The sequence below is a fragment of the Elgaria multicarinata genome, chromosome 8 (genome assembly GCF_023053635.1).
Source record: "Elgaria multicarinata webbii isolate HBS135686 ecotype San Diego chromosome 8, rElgMul1.1.pri, whole genome shotgun sequence".
NCBI classification, from domain to species: domain Eukaryota; kingdom Metazoa; phylum Chordata; class Lepidosauria; order Squamata; family Anguidae; genus Elgaria; species Elgaria multicarinata.
The window spans coordinates 11,754,305-11,770,959 of NC_086178.1; the positions used below are offsets into that span (position 1 = coordinate 11,754,305).

The 16,655-nt window shown below is 49.9% G+C and overlaps 1 protein-coding gene across 9 annotated transcripts in view; it reads left to right on the forward strand.

Moving 5' to 3' along the window:
* Nucleotides 1-16,655, forward strand: part of EIF4G1 (eukaryotic translation initiation factor 4 gamma 1) — a 97,650-nt gene that overhangs the window by 48,230 nt on the left and 32,765 nt on the right. For all 9 annotated transcript variants that reach the window (XM_063131861.1, XM_063131862.1, XM_063131866.1 and 6 more), the window contains 4 exons: nt 8,558-8,650; nt 11,353-11,419; nt 14,216-15,064; nt 16,215-16,303. In XM_063131861.1, the coding sequence (XP_062987931.1) occupies nt 8,558-8,650; nt 11,353-11,419; nt 14,216-15,064; nt 16,215-16,303 (1,098 nt within the window). The remainder of the gene's footprint in view (nt 1-8,557; nt 8,651-11,352; nt 11,420-14,215; nt 15,065-16,214; nt 16,304-16,655) is intronic.

Genomic DNA, 16,655 nt, shown 5'->3' on the forward strand with positions numbered 1-16,655 from the left:
CGACGGCTGTGAGGATATGGTCGTGTGCCGCCCAGGGGTAATGGTGGCTCTGCTATGTGCTGTTCGTTGTCTGCGTTAAAACTGAGGCTGGGCTCCAGGTCATCCCCTTGTTGTCTACCGGGAAGAATATGCCGTGTCCCGGTGGTGAGGCAGCCTCAGCGTGCTGCAGTTAGCCTCTGTTTAGAAGCCAATTTGGAGGTTACGAATCTGCTCTGACTGCAAATAACCACATGAGCAAGTGACCTCCCCTTGCATGAGCTGTGTAGCGTCAGAGAAGTGCACACCCATGGAGGACGCGCTGGAGGCATGGACGTTCCTCCCTGTGGAGCTGCTGCCGCTGCTGCTGCGTGTCCTGTGATTAATGTTAATTGCAGAAGCAGTTCCCTTTGTGATTCACAGTGCCTCTGCCACCTTGCGCAATCATCCGCTTTTTGGAACCACTCATTTCAAAATGTGCCCTGGGTCACCCTGGGTTTCCTTGGACGGTTAGTGTGATCTTCAGTGCGAAGGTGGGTAATGGCTGATAAAACTTTGCTGAAGGACTCGTCCCGCATCGCAGCCAATCTTTGCCTGCAGAGTGCAGAGGCGGGCGGGCGCTTGGCCACACGCACACACAGCTCATGAGGTGACACGGAGGACCAGCAGGCCTGGCCAGTCGCGGTGTGGGCTTTTCTGGGCTTCCTAGAGTCCTCTGTGCCGTACGGGGCTTCCTCGGCTGACGAGGTGTACGAAAAGTTTCCTTCAGGGAAGGATGTTTTTGAGAACGAGCAGCTCAGAGCCAGACTCACTTCTGAATGGGCATACTGCAGACTTGGGCCTAACCTACACCAAGCAGGATATTGCACTGTGAAAGTGGTATGAAAGCGATTTATAAGAGGCAGCAGCCACACTACTGCTTTATAGTGGTATTGAAGTGCACTGACCACTGTTGGGGGCCCGTTGACACAGACCATACACCGCTTTCATACCGCTGTATCCTGCTTGGTGTGGCTCCTGCTTTTTATATACCGCTTTCATAGCGCTTGGTGTAGATTAGGCCTTGGTGAGAACAGAGGGGGCTATGGGTGGGCCGCTGCTTCCCCTGTGCCCGTTGTCTCCTCCTCACGTGCTCTAGTCTGGGAATTGCAACATCACCTGTAGTGCAGTTGGCCGTGGTGTTCAAGTCATGTGTCTGCCACAGATTTCATTTGTACGGCCTTGGGGGAGTTCCACTCAGCCTCAGTTTCCAGTGGTGCCGAAAGCCGGTTCGCACAACCGTTGAGATGGGTCTTTGCAATGCGCCACATTCAAATGGCAGAGGTGCCCAGGCAAAATGCTCCCTCCGCCTCCCGTTTTGGCTGCCCCGTTTGCAGATGGCAAAAATGGGAGGCCATTTTGGCGATTTTTAGGGGAGGTGGGGCGAAAGGTTCGGGGAGGGCGAGTTCACTGACGGTGGTACTGGCCCAGTTGGCAGGGCCCGCTCGGTATTTGTTTTGCTGCCTCCTCATTCGTGAAGATCGTGTCACTGCTGATTGGAAATGCTAGTCTCTCCCCGAAATACCTCCATGAAGTAGAGGTTGGAGAAGTCTGGGCAGAAGCATAATCCTAATCTCAGGGAGTTGTGATTGGCTGGTAGCTTTCAATCCAGTGGAGTGGAGTGGGGTGGGCAAGCAAACGGGGGAGCTTCACGTGACACACGATTTAACTCAGGGCATTTGCTGACCCAAGAGCCACTTACTGAGCTGGCTTCATGAGAAGAATGAGGTTCAAGGGTGGGTTTATCAATGACTGTTAGCCACTGCGGTTAAACCGAACCTCCATGTCATCCCTCATAGAATCATAGAATAGCAGAGTTGGAAGGGGCCTACAAGGCCATCGAGTCCAACCCCCTGCTCAATGCAGGAATCCACCCTAAAGCATCCCTGACAGATGCTTGTCCAGCTGCCTCTTGAAGGCCTCTAGTGTGGGAGAGCCCACAGCCTCCCTAGGTGACTGATTCCATTGTCGTACTGCTCTAACAGTCAGGAAGTTTTTCCTGATGTCCAGCTGGAATCTGGCTTCCTTTAACTTGAGCCCGTTATTCCGTGTCCTGCACTCTGGGAGGATCGAGAAGAGATCCTGGCCCTCCTCTGTGTGACAACCAGGTGAAGACCTTTTTATTCTCCCAACATTTTAACAATCTATAAATACATTTTAACATGGTGTTTTAAATTTGTAATTTTGCATTGCTGCTGTTTTTATCTGGTTGAGCTTTTTTATTGTATTTTATATTATGGTTTTATACTGTTGTTTTATATTATGAATGGTTTTAATTTTTGTGAACCGCCCAGAGAGCTCCGGCTATTGGGCGGTATAGAAATGTAATAAATAAATAAAATAAAATAAATAAATAAACCTTTCAAGTATTTGAAGAGTGCTCTCATGTCTTCCCTCAATCTTCTCTTCTCCAGTTGCCCAGTTCTTTCAGTCTCTCTTCATAGGGCTTTGTTTCCAGACCCCTGATCATCCTGGTTGCCCTCCTCTGCCCTTCCCCAACTCTGAACGTGGGTTGGACTACAGCTCCCATCACCAAGTTGGGGAAGGTTGCTCCTTGTACAGAAGCAATTTAATTTCAAGTACCTGATGTAGGGGATTAAAAACAGGGAGGCTGTATTACTCATGGCCTGCTTGTTGAGCTTGTCTTGGGCTTCTCGAAGAGACGGACTTTGATGTGATCCAGCGAGGCGGCTCCTGTGTCCCGAGGGAAATGTCTCTCCTCATCATAAGAAAACATGCACAACTGTGCTGGATGAGGCCAAAGGCCTGTCTAGTCCACCGTGGCTGTCTAGTCCCACTGTGGGCAACTAGAAGCCTTTGGGGAGCCCATAAATAGAATATGAGCACAATAGCTACCCTCTGCTCCTGTTTCTCTGCAAGTGGTATTCAGAGGCATACTGGAGGTAATATATAGCCGCCAGGACTGGTAGCCGTTGATAGCCTTCTCCTCCATAATTTTGTCCCATCCCTGTTTAAAGCCGTCCGAGTTGGCAACCATCCGAGTGAATTCCATAGTTGGACGTGCATATTAGTGGCGCCAGACTGGCACATAGGGCTGCGAGAGGAATCTCACGCTAGCATTTTAGTGGCGAGAGCAGCCTTTCCCTGTGTGGCACCCTCCACATGTGCTGGACTCTGCCTCCCATCACCCCCAGCCAGCTGGGACAATGGTTGTGCTTGCTGGGGGTGATGGGGGTTGTATTCCAACCCGTCTGGAGGCTGCCAGGTTGAGGAAGTCCACGCTAGAAATACCATATCAAAAGAAACATTGAGAACCACAGGATAAAATCAGTCTGTTCAGGATTCAACGTTATTTAGCAGCCTGGGTGAATAATTTAAGAAGTCTTAACCAAGCGCTGAAAAGTTGATGTAGGTGCCAGGCAAGTCCCCTCTTGGGAGAGCATTCCACAGGCTGGAAACCATCACTGAGAAGCTGGCGGGCCTTCTCTCCAGCCGTCACAACTGTGGCGTCCACTTGGCTATTGCTTTCTATTATTGCCTTCTATTATTCCAGTTCTGGGCTCCACAATTCAAGAAGGACGCAGACAAGCTGGAGCGTGTTCAGAAGAGGGCAACCAGGATGATCAGGGGTCTGGAAACAAAGCCCTATGAAGAGAGACTGGAAGAACTGCGCATGTTTAGCCTGGAGAAGAGAAGATTGAGGGGAGACATGATAGCACTCTTCAAATACTTGAAAGGTTGTCACACAGAGGAGGGCCAGGATCTCTTCTCGATCCTCCCAGAGCGCAGGACACGGAATAACGGGCTCAAGTTAAAGGAAGCCAGATTCCAGCTGGACATCAGGAAAAACTTCCTGACTGTTAGAGCAGTACGATAATGGAATCAGTTGCTTGGTGAGGTTGTGGGCTTTCCCACACTAGAGGCCTTCAAGAGGCAGCTGGACAACCATCTGTCAGGGATGCTTTAGGGTGGATTCCTGCATTGAACAGGGGATTGAACTCGATGCCCTTGTAGGCCCCTTCCAACTCTGCTATTCTATGATTCTAAACGCTGCATCTAAAAGTGTATAGTGTAGGTGCCAGGCGAACCTCTTTAGGGAGCTCATTCCACAGCCGGGGTGCCACAGCAGAGAAGGCCCTCCTCCTGGTAGCCACCTCGTAGTGTTAGTGTTAGGGTCTGGTCATAACTGTTGTCTGGATTGTAAACCTCTCTTGAAAGACTAGGGAAAATCAGCCCTCTTAATCTTTTGCCAGCCAGTCTGGTGCGAAGAGGATGGAAGGGTCGATCGAAGTGTCTGTGTTAAGTCATCTTGAGGGCTCGCCCTTGTGTGCAGCTTGGCACAGGGACGATACAGCCAAGTATTCGCACTCATTCAGATTTTGGCTTGCTTGACTTCATTGTTGTTTTATGCGTTAGCTTTCCAACTGGACAGAGAGTGTTTCCAGTTGGGGGGGGGGAAACCCATCCCTGTGATAATGCATGTGGCTGTGTTATGGAGATGAGCACGTCCACAGTGTGGGCTGGAGCGTGGGCTGAAACCGGATCCCGTGCTACACAGGGCACATGGACAGCGTGTGCTCAGTCCTGCCTTAGAACGTTCCCTTCTACCAGGAGGGGGATACTCGCCACATCACTGCCTCCTTACCTCTTGTTTGGTGGGGAACGGCTCATTGGGGTGTGGAGAGGTCTGGTGGCGATTTATACAGCGCCTTCAGCATTCATGGCATTTCACAGAGCTGAATAAGCAAACGGGTTCCTGGCCCAAGAAGATTACAGATGTCATTTTAACAGATGTCATTTTAAAATATTTTTTAAAAAATATTTTTAAATCTACCCTAGATTTGTTTTTTTTTAGAGTTCGGCTGATTGCTTAAAAGTTGTTTTAGATATATGTTGCCTTATGTACTGTCTATTGTGTGTTTAAAAATTTTGCATATTGTTTTAAATATTTTAATCTTTGTAAACTGCCCAGAGAGCTTTGGCGATGGGGCAGTATAGAAATGTAAATAGTAATTATTATTTGGCTTGATAATAATTACCGTGGGAGAGGGAGACATTGTTCTCCCTCTCCCATAATACTAGAACCCAACGGGGTCATCTCATGAAGCGGATTGGCGGGGGCTCAAGACAGATAAAAGGACTTCTTCACACAGTGCAGAGTTGAAGTATGAAGTTCGCTACCACAAGCCGTGGTGATGGCCACCAATTCGAATGGATTTAAAAGGCGGTTGGATAAATTTCTGGAGGAGATGGCTATCCATGGCTACTAGCGCGGATGGTTGTGTGCTGCCTCCAGTATCCGAGGCAGGAAGCCTATATGCACCAGTTGCTGGGGAACATGGGTGGGAGGGTGCTGTTGCACCTGTGTCCTGCTTGTGGTTCCCTGGTGGACAACTGGTGAGCCCTTCCGGGGTTCCCCATGTGGTCACTCCCCTTCCCCCCGACCATGAGTTGGTGGTTTCCAAACTGTTTGGGGACAGTTCTCCCCAGTCCAATTGTCCTAAGTTGTTGGCAGTAAGAGCTTTAAGCAAAAATGCCCTGGTGTTATACTTGCACCCCTTTTTCCTTAGGCTATAGGATGCGGTCATTGGATTGCAAAAGGTTCCAACAGCATTGCTATAATGTGTGCAATAACTACACTGGGCATCACTGGGACTTTGTTTCAAAATTCCTTTCTAGATCAGACTAGGGTCCAAAATTCCTTTCTAGATCAGACTAGGGTCCATCTAGTCCTTCTTCCAATATTGGGTAACCAGATGACCAATACAAGCTCACAAGGCAGGACAGGAAAATAACAGATATATTGCCCCTGAACATGGAGGTTCCATTTAGTTCAGGGGTGGGAGGCCCACGGGTAGCCAGTTTATTCCCCACCACCACCAGCAGCCCAAACTGGGAGCAGGGAAATTATTTTTTTTAATTTCACCTGTTTATTTATTTATTTCATTTATATACTGACCCCCATAGCTGAAGCTCTCTGGGCGGTTTACAAAGATTTAAAGACTGAACATTAAAAATCAATATACAAAATTTAAAACCATAAAAATATAAAAACAGCTAACATTTAAAACAACTTTTAAACTCGCAGCCAGGCCAAAGATAGTTCTGGAGTCAGTTAAAACTCAACATATGTTGTTAAATGCCTGGGAGAAAAGAAAAGTCTTGACCTGGCGCCGAAAAGATAACAATGTTGGCGCCAGGCAGGCCTCATCGGGGAGATTGTTCCACAATTGGGGGGCCACCACAGAGAAGGCCCTCTCCCTTGTTGCCGTCCTCCGAGTATCCCTTGGATTAGGCACCCGGAGGAGGACCTTAGATGTTGAGCGTAGTGTACGGGTAGGTTCGTGTCGGGAGAGGCGTTCCGTCAGGTATTGTGGTCCCAAGCCGTGTAAGCTTTTATTTGTTAAAACCAGCACCTGAAACTTGTAAGCCGCTTTTCGTTGGCACCACTGGGAGATTCCCCCCCCCCCCATTGTAGGTTTGTGAGAGAGTCAGTTGGCTCTGTTCACTCTTTTGCTTTGGCCCTGCCCACGGGTGGTGTGGTGGCTCCAGAGAGTTAGCCACAAGTCCCCGTGGCTAGGAAAGGTTCTCCACCCTGATTTGGAGAGTATAGATGAGAAGCTTTGTGCATTTCAGTAGAGATGTTCTGCGTTCAACTATTGTGACTATTAGAAATAGGTGGAACTGTTCTCCGTGAAGTCATCTGACCCTTAAAAATCCATCTAAACTAGGGGGCCTTGCCTTAACCCTAATTCTGTAACTTAGTGTAAATGCATTTTAGATTGGTTGCCTTTTTAGCGTCCCTGAGCCTCAGCAGAACGTTAATACTTCGTACATAAATGTTGTTTATGTGGTGGACTGTGTTTTGTATCAGCTGTTAGCTGCGCTGGGCTCTTTATGAGGAAGGGTAGGGTATAAATCCAATAGATCAGTCAAAGGTGAATCTGTATGACGCTGTCTTCCATTAAATCAGACCATTGGTCAAGTGGGCCCAGCATCATGCACTCTGCCCGATAGTGGTGGTTCAGGCTCTCAGTGAGAGATCCGCCAGCCTCGCTGTCCAAGAGGCGGGGGGCTGAACCGGGGCCCATCTTATGCATATACAGCACGTGGTCTCCCTCTGAGCTACAGCACTTCCCCAAAAGCTTTCACGCACAAACACCGCCTGAGCCTACTGCCATGTGGCAACGTATGGAGACCATCTCCACTGAAGAGGGGCCCTAGCCAATGAGCGAGTGCATTTCCCGGAGCATTGTGACATGGCTCAGGATGCGTCAGAATGCATGGACTGTCCTATCCTATTGGGAAAGATGGGGGGGGAAGGGCTGCCCCATTAGGGAGAGGGCGCAGGGGGGAGACTTCATGTCCTGTTCTCCTCCAGTGCCGTGTTCCATTTTCCCCAAGGGGCAGTGTGTCTTGGTCGCAAGCCCCGAGTGCCCCGGGAGGAGGCTGGCCGCCTGAGCCTTGCCTTTGCTCACTCAGCTGCTGCCAAACAGAGCTCGCTTGTGACCTCATCGGTTGCTGCTAAGGATCTGTCTTCCCTTTGCTCCTTCCTGCAGCCACCCACCCTGGGCGCTCAGGGCCAGGAGGAGGAGTCTGCTTCCTCCTGGCCTCAGCCCTGTGGTAGGGCGGGAAGGCGGGTGGGAGAGCCCGGGAAGTCAGCCAAGCTTCGAACGGACATGGCAGCTGGCTTGAGCGAGGTTGACCTCCTGTCATGGGTGGTGTGAGGTCCTGGCCAAGCGCGAGTCGTCGTAGGTTGAGTTCAGGCCTCCACGTAGGCCGCCGGTAGCCAGACAGGCTGATTCTTTGCTCCCTGCTTCCGAGGTTCCCTGCGCTTGTAAGTGTTTTGGTGGGCCGCGCGGCCATAAGGTGTGGAGTTGCCTATAATGTGGGTTTAGACGTATCCATGGAGGTTAGGTCTATCAATAGACAAATTCATGGAGGATATATAATGCCTCCGGTATCGGAGGCAGTATTCCTCTCAGTACCAGCTACTGGAGAACATGAGCGGGAGGGTGCTGCCTAATTCATGTCCTGCTTGTGGGCTTCCCATGGCCGCTATGGGCGCAAAATGTCGTGCTAGATAGACCCTCGTTCTGATCCAGCACGGCTCTTCTTAATCAAATAGCTGTTAATAGCTAAATGGAACCTCCATGTTCTGAGACAGCGTATCTTTGAGTGTTAGGTGCTGGGCTCAAACTGGAAAGAACTGCTTCCTTTGTGCCCTGCTTGCGAGCTTCTCGTTGGCACCTGGCTGGCCGCCCTTGGAAACAGAATGCTGAACTAAGCGGACCTTTTGGTTTGATCCTGCACGGCTGATCTCTTTTTATGCCTTGACCCTGGTCTTGTGCACTGCTTGGGTGCACTGGGCCGGCCAGCCCATGCGCCCAGTCCCAACCTGAGCTGCAGATATCTCTGTTCCTACCTCGAGGGGGGAAGTGAGCAGGTTATGTTTCAGCATTCAGAAACTGCTTAAGGAAATTGACAGTGCATTCTTATCGATACACCTTTTCTCAAGCAGAAAACCTTTTGTTTATCCTGCTTTATAGCAAGTTTTGTCTCTTCTTCCATGACTTGACAGATCCGAATACGAGATCCAAATCAGGGCGGCAAGGATATCACAGAGGAAATAATGTCTGGAGCTAGAACTTCTTCTACCCCCACTCCTCCACAGGTAAGAGATGTTCCTCCTCCTCCTCCTCCTCCTCCTCCTCCTCCTCCTCCGTTTTGTTCTTCATCCTCTACAGTTAAGGAGTCCCTCATACTTGGACCATGTTCCACTTTTCTTGACCTTTCTTGGATAAGGACTCTGGGGCCAATCCACATTGCCAGATTCCCCCTGCGTGTGAGTGACTGTGGCCCGTCCTTGTGGTGAAGCTCACACAGGAAGATAACACAATAAATTGGTCCATCCACAGCATTTGCAATTCCTATCATTGTGGTGCTGTGAATGTGAAAACTGGGATATATAGGCTCACGCTAGCAATTCTCCACAGGGTCAGAGGCGTCTGAGTGCCAAAGGACATGCTGCAGCTACTCGTGAGGTGGGGAAGCGTTAGCTTTGTGAGCTGGCCTTCGTTCCTTATGCCCTTCGGCATCGAATATATCTCTAAGTGCTTTGTAGTTAGTCAGTCTATGGGTGCTGCTCAGTTATTTCTTTTACTCAACAGAGAGCTACTCTACTTCCTTCTCTCTGCAGTGGCTTGTGATTGATTCAAACCTTTAAAATGCCTGTGCAATGCAGCCCAGCTGTCCTCAGATTGAAAATGTGACCTGCCTCCTCTACAGATACATCTGTGCTGCTTTAGGAATCTTTTTTTGGGGGAATTGGTTTTTTAATTATTATTTATTTGTTTTGGGACGCTGTAAAAATGCATTCCGTAAGGCTGCAGCTATATGTGGGGGTTCCAGGTCAGCCTTCTCCGACCTGGTTCCCCCTGATACTTTGGACCAACTCCTGTTAGCCCCAGCCCACATGGGCAATGATCAGGAATGCTAGGGATTGTAGTCCAAGTCTTCTGGAGGCCACCAGATTGGGGAATAGTAGTCCTGATAGTGAAGTGCAACCTCCAGTATCAGAGGCAGTAAGCCTGTACGCACTAGTTGCTGGGGAACATGGGTGGGAGGGCGCTGTTGCACCATGTCCTGATTTGTTGGTCCCTGGTCAACAGCTCGTTGGCCACTGTGTGAACAGAGTGCTGGACCAGATGGACCCTTGGTCTGATCCAGCATGGCGCTTCTTATATTCTAACTGGTCCATAGTCTTCTGGGGACCCTTTCCTTAGAGAGATGTGAGCCATGGCAATGGGTGTATTATTATTGTTGTTGTTGTTGTTGCCGTTGCTGTTGCCCTGTATTGGGTGGGAATTTACTTGAGTGAGCCAAATATTTTGTTAGAGCTAGAAGGCGATAGGAAGGAGGTATCGATGGTAACAGAGGTCATTTTTTTCCATAAGTTTATTATTGTCTCTTGTTTATTATTGTTGAGCCTCGTGTGGCGCAGAGCAGTAAAGCAGCAGTTTCTGCAGCTGAAACTCTCCCCACGGCCTGAGTTCGATCCCAGCGGAAGCTGGTTTCAGGCAGCCGGCTCGGGTCGACAGCCTTCCATCCTCCCGAGGTCGGTAAAATTAGTAGCCAGTTAGCTGGGGGAAAGGCAATAATGGCTGGGGAAGGCAACAGCAAACCACCCCGCTGTAAGGCCTGCCAAGAATACGTCAGCGAAAGCTGGCATCCCTCCAAGAGTCAGTAATGACTCAGTGCTTGCATGAGAGGTTCCTTTCCTTTCCTTTCCTTATTATTGTCTCTTGTCAACAAGGGAGAGGGCCTTTTCAGTGGTGGCCCCTCAATTATGGAATGATCTTCCTGACGAGGCTCACCTGGCGCCAACGTTGTTAACTTTTTGGTGCCAGATCAAGACTTTTTTCTTCTCCCAGGCATTTAACAGCATATTCTGAGGTTTTTTAAAATGACCCCAGAATAGTCGCTTTAAATGGATATTGGCTGTTTTTGTTTGTATTTTATGCTTTTTATGGTTTTAAATGTTGTATATTTGTTTTTAATATTCATTGTTTTTAACTTTTGTAAACCGCCCAGAGAGCTTCGGCTATGGGACGGTATATAAATGAAAATAATAATATTTGTTGAAATAGGGAAAGCAACATATGACATTTAAACAGTAAAACGGATATAAAACAGTATAACGGTCATAATGGGGAGAGGGACATTTTAAAAATTCAGGTTTTTTTTTTTTACCCTCAGTTATTTGGTAAAGGCTTTGAAAATAAAACTTTATTATGCTGGCAATGCAAAATAAACATAGATGTAGCCTCCTTGGTTCCCTAGTAAATTTAGAAGAGGTGAAAGGTTTTCACTAAGCGTATTTTCATTTATGGAGGTGTTTTTCCCAGTGGGTGATGTACAGGGGCCCACAAATTTTGGCTGACTACAGTAAATGCATTACTCAGAGGTATATAAATGCCACAAATGAATAAACGAAATAAAAATTAGCCATGATTTAGGCTTTGGAGGCCATGGGGGGTGGGTGGGGGAAGTTTCTTTTCTTCGTTGTGAGATTTCGAGGTGCTCAGAGTACCCCAAAGGCCCAGCACAGCAGGTGAGGCAAGCCTTCAGCTTATCATATGCTTTCTGAGCCTCTCCAGCAGCAAGACAGGAAGAGCCCGTGCTTCTTCCTGTGCGGCACATAGGGAGTGGTGCGCTCAGATTTTAAAATGCGCTCGCTAAAGGCGAGCGCACTTGTGGACCTCAATGATGTAACTGAAACAGTCGCAAGAATTATTGTGTGGGGTGGAGAGGAGACCTGTCTTCGCTTGCCCCCCTGCCCTTCCTTAACCCTTCTTTGCCCCTCTGCTTTCACAGGCCGGAAGCGGTCCAGAGCCCCAGGCCAACGGAGAGACACCCCATGTAGCTGTTATTGTCCGGCCAGGTATGAAGTCTAATGGAGCATAGGGACGGTGGCTTTCTCTCTCTTCCTCTGTCCAGCTAATAGGAGGTGGACAGAGTTCCAGGAAGTGACCACTGAGGGCCTGGGACAATATATCTTGTGCCAGTGTGGTGTAGAGGCTAGAGTATCGGACTGGGAGTCGGAAGATCCGGGTTCTAGTCCCCACTCGGCCATGGGAAGTCACTGGCTGACTTCGGGCCAGTCACAGACTCCCAGCCCAACCTACCTCACAGGGTTGTTGTTGTGAGGATAAATGGAGAGAAAGAGGAGGATTACGTATGCTTCCTTTGGGTTCTTTGGAGGAAAAACGGCGGGATATAAATGTAATAAATAAATAAAACTAATGTACCCTTGATGGAGAGCTTACCCCATGCACAATGCAGCATCCTGATTCTGAGATGTTTATCTCCATCTATCTAGAGTGCCTGGTGGGAACTAACACCAGGCAGAGATGGAGAGGCACCAAATCTGAGCTCGAACGTGGTTTGTCAGTGGGTGAGGCGTCAACGACGGTTCATGCAAACTTAGCAGATACGTGAAATGTGCTTCATTAGTATATTTCCTTACAGGTGGCTGGATTCAGCCTTACAGTTTTGTTGCCAATTTGAATTGACGCCAAACAGCATTCGAATTTCAAATTGACATCGGCTTACCTTAAAAAAATGCACATATTTGGTTCTTGTTGAACAGCCTCAGAGACGGCAACGGTGCGTTTGGCCTGGCAGTGGGTGCTGCCCGTTTTTTCCTGCCTCCGTAACGGAATTATTTAGGATTCTTGAAGATCCATGCAGCGTTGCTTCTTTCCTGCCAAGGGTTTGCGCAAACATAGGAGCCTCCATAAAACTGAGCAAAATGCTCTTTGCGTGGTCCCGTTTCATTGTTGGCAAATTAAGCCTGTGACTCTTTCAACCTGAATTCAATCTCAGAGAAGCTCTCAAAGGCCGCATTTCAGTGGTGGGTGGGGCAAAGATACCAGCACAGTGTAGCTTAAAGCTCTTACGGCCAGCAGACACGCCTTGGGAAAGTCATTTCGACCTTTTAGAGCAGCCTTTCTCAACCTGGGGCGCTCCAGATGTGTTGGACTACAACTCCCAGAATGCCCCAGCCAGCTCTGCTGGCTGGGGCATTCTGGGAGATGCAGTCCAACACATCTGGAGCGCCCCAGGTTGAGAACCACTGTTTTAGAGGGAGGGGAAAATGGCACAAAAGCCAGGAAATCACCCGACATAACTGTTGACTTCATCGCCAAAAAACAGTAACTCAAAACAATTCCAGAACAAGTTCAGTATTGAATACTGTCCTCGTTGTATTCCGGTCGACTTGTTACATTTCTGATTATTTTCATCACAATCTTGCCTTGCAAAAAACCAGTCATCCCCAGTTTAGAATTGTGCAGGTTGCTAATCCGAATAAAGATACTGCCAGTGTTGTGTCCGGCACGGCTCCCTGTAACTCCTTATGCCTTCTTTACCAGCGCTGCAAACGTTATCGTACTTAATTGGTGGAATTATTTATTTATCATATTTATACTCTGCTCCTCAGCCGAAAAAGGCTGTCTGAGCTTGCTCACAATCAGTTAGCAAAGAAGACAGCCCCTGCCCCTGCCCCAGGCTTACAGTCTGATAAAGACATGACACACAAGGAAAAGGAGTTCAGGAGGGAAGAGGAAGAAGAGAGAGAGAGAGAGAGAAAAAAAATTAAGTAGACCAGCAACAGGGCTGATGGGATTTTCCTGCTCCTGAAGGAGGGGAGTCCAATTGGAGCAGGCCCCGATGTTTCCTCTGCCTGCTCCTGTCCCCTTGCTCTTTCTTCCTCCCCACAGGGCCAAGATGACAGTTATCCCAATGGGGGTCGGGGGAGAGACCAATTGGAGCAGGCCCTGATATTAATAGTTGACTTATCAGTGGGGCTGAGACTTCACGGCACAGTTCTTGGTGTGTTTGGTTCTGGTGGCATAACAGGACATTAAAAAGAGCATCTGACAACCATCTGTCAGGGATGCTTTAGGGATGCTTTAGGGTGGATTCCTGCATTGAGCAGAGGGTTGGACTCGATGGCCTTGTAGGCCCCTTCCAACTCTGCTATTCTATGAATTCTATCTCTTGACAGAGGATCTTCTCTTAATGAAGGCTGGAGTAACTCTTTGAGATGCAGGTTCACCTTTCCACTCCCTGCAGTATAATCCCCCAAAGCAGCTCATATTACGGTTTCCGGTAATACGCAAAAATGGCCTCCGATCCCAGGTGTTCTCTGTTCTGGCCACTAGGAGGCAGGCCTTTCGGAGGAACTACAGGCCGGGGCTGGAGCGTGAAATGGTGCCCAGCTGCTCTAGGAAAAGCTCAGACACTTCGCTGCATGTTGTGTCTGTCGCCGCTATAGCGTGGCTTTGGTTTGTCCGATTAATTGGTTAAAAAGGCAAGTGGTCCATCGACTAATAAAAAACCTTCAGTGGCTGGACGTCTAAAGCATCTGGAGGGTCTCAAGTTGCCTATCCCTGCCGTAGAATCCCCTAGAAGCAGCCTTCTTAACCGGGTGCTCTTCATATCTTTGGGACTTCAACTCCTATCATCCCCAGTCAGCATCACCAATAAGTGGGGCCAGGGGAAGTGGCTGAGGTCCTTTGGGGGACCCCTGAGGGGCCAGGTTTACCCCTCTGGCCTGAGGTTCTCTACGCCCCTTCTTCGAAGCTTGGCCACCCCTGTTGCTCTTGCCCTTTGAGATTGGACAGCCCCCCCTTTGCACCCCAACACTCAACAACTCCTCTCTTTCCTTTTGCAGATGATCGCCCCAAGACCGGCCCATTAGTAAGTAAACCGGTTCCCTTGGAGGCTAGTAAATCTGCGTCCCCGTCTCCCCCGCCGCCCCTCATCCCGGAGGTGGAGGCTGTGCTGCCGGCTGACGTGATGCTGGTGCGCCCAGAGAGCCCCGTGGCAGTGGACACTACAGAGGAGCCGCCGGAGATCCCCACGGATATCCTCGAGCCCGTTAGCGCCACCACTACAGTGCCAGGGGGCCCCGTGCTCCCTCCGGAAGTCCCCGACCTGGACACAGAGACTCAGGAGGAGGCAGCTGCTAGCCCAATTTTGGAGCTTCCTTCCCAGCCCGAAATGCCGACGGAGGAAGAGGTGGCGCCGTCGGAGACAGTGACTACCCAGCAGGAGGCGCCTCAGTCCGAGGAGCATCCTGTCACGCTGCCGGCCGGCCCCCCGACCCCGCCACCATCGCTGGAGGAAGCTTCCGAGGGGCCGATGGAGTCCAATGGAGTGTTGGAGGAGGAAACGCCAGAGCCCACGCCGGCGGACGTCCCGCCCCAGCCAGATTCAGCCGTGGAGTCCCCCATCGCTCAGCCCGAGGAGCTGGCCGTGCCTTACGGGCTGGGGGTCTCGGGCCAGCAGGAGGCCAGCGAGCCCGAGGAGCAGCCCGAATCGGACGTCAGCCCCATCTCCGAGCCCGAGGAGGTGAAGGCCGAGGAGGAGGTGGCCCCGCTGGCCACGCCTCCTGCCGAAGAGGAGGAGCCCGAGCAAGAGGAAGAAGAGGAGGAGGAATGCGAGGAGCTGGCCGAGATGCCAGAGCAGAGTGCCCAGCCGGCAGCTGTGCCGCTGGAGGCCGAGGAGGTGACCACGCAAGGTGAGGGCAGTGCCAGCAGCAGCCAGGGGAAGAGCAAGGAGATCGCAAGCTTTACGAGAGCTGCGGCGTGCAGCAGTCCTCAGATACTTCGGGGAGCCCAGCGTGGACAACTTGCGGCCCTCCCGGTGCTTTGGCCTACAATTCCCATCAGCCCTAGCCAGCATGGCTCATGCCGAGGGATGCTGGGTGTTGTAGGTCCAAACATCTGGAGGCCCACAAGTAGCCCATCCTTGTGTAGACATTTAGTGCATATAGTAATTCACAGAAACGGTTTCTCTGAAGGCCAAATTAAAATCCAGCTCCCTGGGGCCTTTTCTCTTTGGCCTTTGGCAGCGTTGAAACACTATTGGATGCCTTCAGTCCCTGGCAAGGGATGTTAAGACACGTTGAGTTAGTGCGTCGAGGATTTTGGAGGAGAGATTTTTTTAAAAAATGCGTTTAGGTACAATTAAGGGACATGAGGGGGGAAGAGAGAGCCCTTGGCTATCAGGAGCCCAGTGGGAGATGAAGTTTGCCTGCTGAGCTCTGTTCATGCGCTTCTCTGCAAATACATCCATGCTCCTTTCAGGAGCCCTGAAAGGGACTTCAGCCGGTGCTGGAATGCTCTGCTCCAGATAGGTGCCCTACGTTGAGTAGAAAGAGCAAAGGCTTATGGGTTGTAACTCTGGTTATCTAAGGTTGCAATCCTATGCGTGTTTCGGCAGGAAAAAACTCCTACAACTCCCAATTGTAGAGTTGTAGAAGTTTTTTTCCTGCTGAAACATGCATCGGATTGTGGCAGAGGATCTGGAAGAAGACCCTTGCACAGGAAGGATCTATAATCCCAAATGTATCGAGGGTCTTCTGCACTTTTCTCCAGCCTTATTATTCTAGGATCCTTAAGATTCCTATTCAGCAGCATCGCGTGCGTAGATGGCAAGTAGGCCAGGACATTTCTTAAACGAATGTGGGGCGCAAAGATAACATCCCACGTAACGTCCCCCTTATGAATTGACTGCATGTGGTTAATTTTCATCCTGTTTTAAGCTACTGACACAACCCACCCACCCCCATTAACGAGTGGCAGCTGCCATTCAGTGGCAGGGACTGCTCTAGTGTCATTCTGTGGCTAGTGGTTCATCTTCCCCAACCCCTCTTTACCACTGTCTAGTGGCCATATCAGTGCCAAAGAAGAAGCGAAAGTTGAAGGACCTGAACAAGAAGGAGGCCGTGGGAGACCTGCTGGATGCGTTCAAAGAGGTAGGTGGCCCTCTCTCGGCAGAAGACGGGAGCCACAGCCCCATTCTTTTGCCAGGTAGAGTGGAAGGATGTTTGTGGTCCTCTAGCTTGGGGCCACTGCCCCTTAGAGGCGCCTCACTATGCTCTGATTGCCCGTTGCCGCCTCCGGAATCCTCCGGAATTGTAGTTCTGTGAATGGCAACAGCAGTCTTTCACAGATCGTGCATATTTATTTGTGTTTTACTCCCACAGAAGTTACTGGTTTGTGTAGTTTTAACTAGCCCGCTGGGGCCTGACACATTTATTTATTTATTTATTTATTTATTGCACTTGTATACCGCTCCCATAGCCAGGGCTCTCTGGGCGGTTTACA